Below are 5,078 nucleotides of genomic sequence, written 5' to 3' on the forward strand. Positions count from 1 at the left end.
ACGGCACATGTAAGTTGCGCTGACAGCGACACAGAGGTCCCCAAGCCCTCCCCCCCCGTCGACAGTTCACGAGCGGCGTCCATGTGTCTCCCGTCCACCCACGTAACAAACATCCCCAACTACACCACTGGTTCTGTAGTAGTACACCAACATGGGATTAAACGTGTGTTTTTTTTTTACCCAAGTGCCTTGGGGAAATTAATGGATAAAATGCACTTTATTATTAAAGGTGCATTTATTATTATTAATTATTCCCACTCCGATCGGGACACTAGGCCACCGTTCCCCGCAGCGAGGCTCCCCCCGTTGAACAGTTTACGTGGGCTGGGCTGGGTGCAGTGGACGGACTGGAACATTCGGGACCGAATCCCGATGGCCGGTACCGGGGAAGTGGGCCGGTCGGATAAGTCACTGAGCACAGATCCCCCACTCCCCCAGTTGACAATTTACTAGCGGACCGAAGTCGCCGGTCACGAGTCCGGGCTGATTTTAGTCCCAGTCCACCACTGGCTACATGACCATATATCGCCCATATTGACCGCACCTAATCCTAAAGCTTCTAACAGATACAACATAAACCGATCCTTCAACTCATATGAGAATCTCAGACCACGTTCAAAATTAACTCGTCATCGCGGTCTGAGCTTGCTGCTGTGTGCCCCACGTGCGTTTACTGCAGATGCGGATCCTGAACAGTGAGCTGGAGCACTGTGCCCGGCAATGACGTCACACATAATTTGGCGGGACTGTGAAGAATCCCCCGAGAAGATCTAGAAAATTGTCAACATTGAAGGGCAGATTAAGGTATCAAAAGTAACAAATAGTCCAAAATCAGTCAGTAACGGTTTTCAAGCGGACAATATTTACTCAAATTTGATGGGTTGGATGAGGGGGAACTCATGTCACAGGCTCTTTAAATGAAATCTCAGATTTGCACTTCTTAATCGTTTGTTTGGGTCCTCACTTCCGTTTTCGCTTTAACACCATGATAAATATAAATATTTGACAGATGCAGGGTTATAAACACCTTTTCCAAAGTCAAACAGCACTTTCAGCATTTTCAAGGTGCATTTTCAGCTTTTCAAGCAGCGTACAGCTTTGTAAAAATTACATATTTATATGCACATACTTATTCTCAAAATATTATTTCCCTACCTCACATTAAATCGAGATGTTCTTATGCTATAAACAACCAATGTGTGTTTTGTAATAGCATTCTACATAAGGATGAAATAAAGATAAGAAACAAAGTTTAATATTGTAAAATGAGTGACCCATATCATATATGGTAAAAGACTGGGCATCCCAATAATTTTACCTGGCTGAGCCAATATAAAACAATCAGCCAACTAACTTTTCAATAAATTCTTTATTAACATTTTAACATTTTTTGAGGTCCGTTTAGGGTGGCAGTAAACATACGGCTCTCCAAGGTTAGGACAAAACCATTGAAACACAAAGCTGATATAAAAAAAAGCGTGTGCAGGAGATCTCTTTCTGTGAAAGAGTTTGGAGGTTTCCAGGGAATTTTTTTAGAATATAAAACTTTTATTGCCACAAATCTCCGATAAATACATGTTTGAAGCTTGTAAAGGGAAGAGACAGCCCTCCCGTCGCACTAATGCTTTTTACGTAGCGATGCTCCCCCCTCCCTCCCGACGAATTATGAATGTATGGCGTATAGTAATCATAGATAACACGGCAGGGTCCGTTTACAGTTTGTTTTTATCTGATTTCAAATAAACAAAGTCTGGCTTTCAGAATATTAAACTTGTTTCGGTAAATTCAGATGATAAATACAACTTTGAAGCTTGTAACGGCATAATTACAAGCGGAGAACGGAGTAACTTTACGTCAAAGCAGGCATAACAACAGCCGGTGTTTCTCGTGAGTGTTTTCCCCGGGAAAATCACTACGGCTTACCTTTCATATTGCTCGTCAGCGCAGACTCTCCCATCGCGAATAATTGAAATTCTTTGTGGCAAACTGTGCAGAAGGCGAATCGTTTGGTTGATCCTCGTTTTAGCGACAGCTTGTATTTCTTTTCGGATAGCCAACGCTCGTTAAAACAGCAACCTCCTGGCATACTGTCATTCTCTCATTAGAATGCCCAGGTCACACAAAATAAAACACTTGCAGGTCGCGCGCATAGCGCGGGAAGGCCGGAGCGGAGCTGTTTTATGTAGAAGCGAAGCAACTAAGCGCGCTCCGACTTCTTTATTTTCTTTTAATCTAAAAAGCGAACTATTCAGTCAGACAGCAATTTATTGTAAAAGTAAAGCATTTACAATTTCAAGCACTTTATCTCAAATCCAAGCACCATTCCCAAAATTCAAGCACTTTTCAAGTCATGAAGACACCTCGTAAAAATTCAAGCATTTTCAAGGATTTCAAGCACCCGTACGAACCCTGCAGATTATTAAGAAACAATGTAATTTAAAGTTAATGGAATGTATTGTTTTGTTTTCTTGCGAGAGTTGGAATTGGTATTGACTATCATTGATCATTGAATTGATTGTGAAATCCAAAGTGCATATGAAAACATTTGAGTTCTTGTTCAGGTTGTTTAGAGACTCACCACTTTGATGACATACGGAGCATCAGCACCCACAGGCTTGGCAGTATTCTCATGAGCTGGGAACAAGAGAACGGAACACTTCTGATGGTTCTTATGTATATAGACTTTCTGCTCTTCAATGCTTTTATTTCATTATGTTTATCCTTTTTCCCACCTTTCAGTTTAAGATTTGAATGCCTGAACACATTGCTGCTTTAACTAAATCATTTCCCAATTATGGATCAATAAAGTACCTATCTATCTATATATATATAACTATATAATATATAGTTGTATTCATCTGCAATGTCACATTTTTCAGATTATAACTTGGTCAGTAAGTGTCTGAGAGTTACACATCTTAATCTGAATTCAGTGATTAAGCTTAGTCTTAGAACACGTCTGCAGTCCCATGATCTATACATGTCTTTCAGCATTGCATGTTAGATTTTTGAGGTGCTGTATCTGCATTCAATCTATTCTTACCCAAATATAGGAGACCAAAGCCCCCTTGGCCGATGGGAGCCCCCAGCTTCCAGGACTTCTTCCCCGTGTCTATGAGGACCTCTCCAGGGGGGAACTCCTCCGCCAGCTGCCTCTTGGCTGGAGCTCTGCCTTTCCCTGCCGCCTTCTTTTTAGGAGGCATCTAAAGCACACACACCCAGCATCACATGGTATTCTCCAGTGTTGGAAGAAGTACTTACATCCTTTACTTAAATAAAAGTGCATATACTATGGTCTTAGAATACTCCAGTAAGTAAGTAAAATCCCCGATTACAAAATGTAATTTAAGTAAAAGTAAAAAAGTATTAGCAGCCAAATATGCTTCAAGTATCAAAGTAATAGAAATGTACATGCAAAATAGATCTTTCCACAGTATTATATTATTATGGTTATCATGATATTCAGTTTTTATACATGTAAGACCTTTTTAGTGTTGTAGTTTGTCAATATGGACCAGATTTAAATACTTGAAATACTGTGAATATCAGTACTGCCTTTTACCATATCAGTTTATCGTTTGTTTTATATGTGCAAAGTTTGAGAGTGTTAAAATAAATGTAGTAGAGTAAAAAGAACGATATTTGCCTATATTTGTGGAGTAGAAGTATAAAGTTGTATTCAATGGACAGTACAAATGTGTCAAAAACTACAATACTTGAGTAAATGTACTTAGTTACTTTCCAACATTGCTATTCTCCATGCTTGATGACCTAGTGCATGTTGGGCTTAGGTTTTCAAAGTGTAAAAGTTATGTATATGCGGGTTTCACATTCGGTGCAACATGATGTCCGGTTCATCTGTTTACCAGCGGATAACCGTAAGTTTAACACTTCCTGTCGTCTTCAGTTTTAACGTTTGGCAAACAAAGCTTTACTGTACAGACACTGTCAGAATGTGTAAAGCAAAGATAACAGCCCCCGTCATCATGAACAATTACGTTTACAGCCTCACAACGTTAGAGGGCGAACGGTATAACGTTACACTGTTTTCAGTGTCGGTTAACGTTAGCTATCATGCTAACCTGGCTATCTGATTAGCTTGTCACGCTAGCTTCTCATGTCGTTTATTACGTTCGTCGATATCTGCGACGCTGTCAGTCAAACAGCCACTAACACTATTTATGAAAAGATGGGATGAATACACACCTTGACTTTGTTGTTTATTGTAGGTTAAACCGTATGAACATGGAGGTATAGGATGTAAATGCGTATTGAACGAGGACCAAACTTCCCGCAAAACTACCGGTCAGGAAGTGACGTCAGCACGTTTTGCTATTCTATTGGCCGAGTATGCTGCGTATTTTACGTCAGTGATTCCAGCGTTTGAAGATGTTTCAGTTTACTGCACAGGTGAAGAAGAAGCTTTTATTTTAGCTTACAGTTTCATACTTCTATACAAGTCAAAGTCAGTGTTAGAGTCAGTATAGAAACACTGCAGCTCAAGTTATTTTCACTAAATGTGTATTGTGTTGATGATGTGAAATATAATGAAGTGTTAAATCAGATTTTATTTCCACCTGGAGTAAATTCACAAGCTACCCTGCAGTATACAAAGTCATTCAAACTAGCTGCACCTTTACAAGCTTTGAGAACGCTTTAATAATCAATCATCAATCATATATATTATTCTGAAATGGACCAATCTGCACAACACTACTTTTAGTTTTGGAGCTTTAACTCTATTTTGATGATAATACTTTTATTTCACTTTGGAAGTGTGCAGAGCCTCACCTATTTTAAATGTGTAATTTGATATGAACATATTGGGTTTCACTTGCAACCCGGTGCACACCTCATGAATAAGATATCCGTTCTTCCGAGTGTTGTCTTTCCAGGTGACCACAGAGTGGAGAGAGCAGCACTTCCAAGAGGGCAGATGGAACTGTGTCAGCTGTTGCACACATTCTAAATGAGTGTGACTCCAGTCTCTCCTGGAGGACCTCAGTGGATCTGGACCCCCATGGTGGAGTCCTTAACAGAGCGATGACCCACTGCAGCGACAACGAGGAGCAGAGTGA

General features: G+C 40.2%; 1 protein-coding gene across 1 annotated transcript in view; it reads right to left on the reverse strand.

Annotated features, from left to right (window-relative positions):
* Nucleotides 1-4,338, reverse strand: part of LOC104949303 (serine/threonine-protein kinase VRK1-like) — a 7,039-nt gene extending 2,701 nt beyond the window's left edge. The window contains exons 1-3 of the mRNA XM_010775644.1: nt 4,207-4,338; nt 3,044-3,203; nt 2,579-2,634 (exon numbers count right to left, since the gene is read on the reverse strand). Coding sequence (XP_010773946.1) covers nt 2,579-2,634; nt 3,044-3,203 — 216 coding nt within the window. The 5' untranslated portion in view covers nt 4,207-4,338. The remainder of the gene's footprint in view (nt 1-2,578; nt 2,635-3,043; nt 3,204-4,206) is intronic.
* Between the last annotated feature and the right edge of the window lie 740 nt (nt 4,339-5,078).

This window comes from Notothenia coriiceps, unplaced genomic scaffold, assembly GCF_000735185.1.
Source record: "Notothenia coriiceps isolate Sejong01 unplaced genomic scaffold, NC01 NC01_scaffold00015918, whole genome shotgun sequence".
In the NCBI taxonomy this organism is placed as follows: Eukaryota; Metazoa; Chordata; class Actinopteri; order Perciformes; family Nototheniidae; genus Notothenia; species Notothenia coriiceps.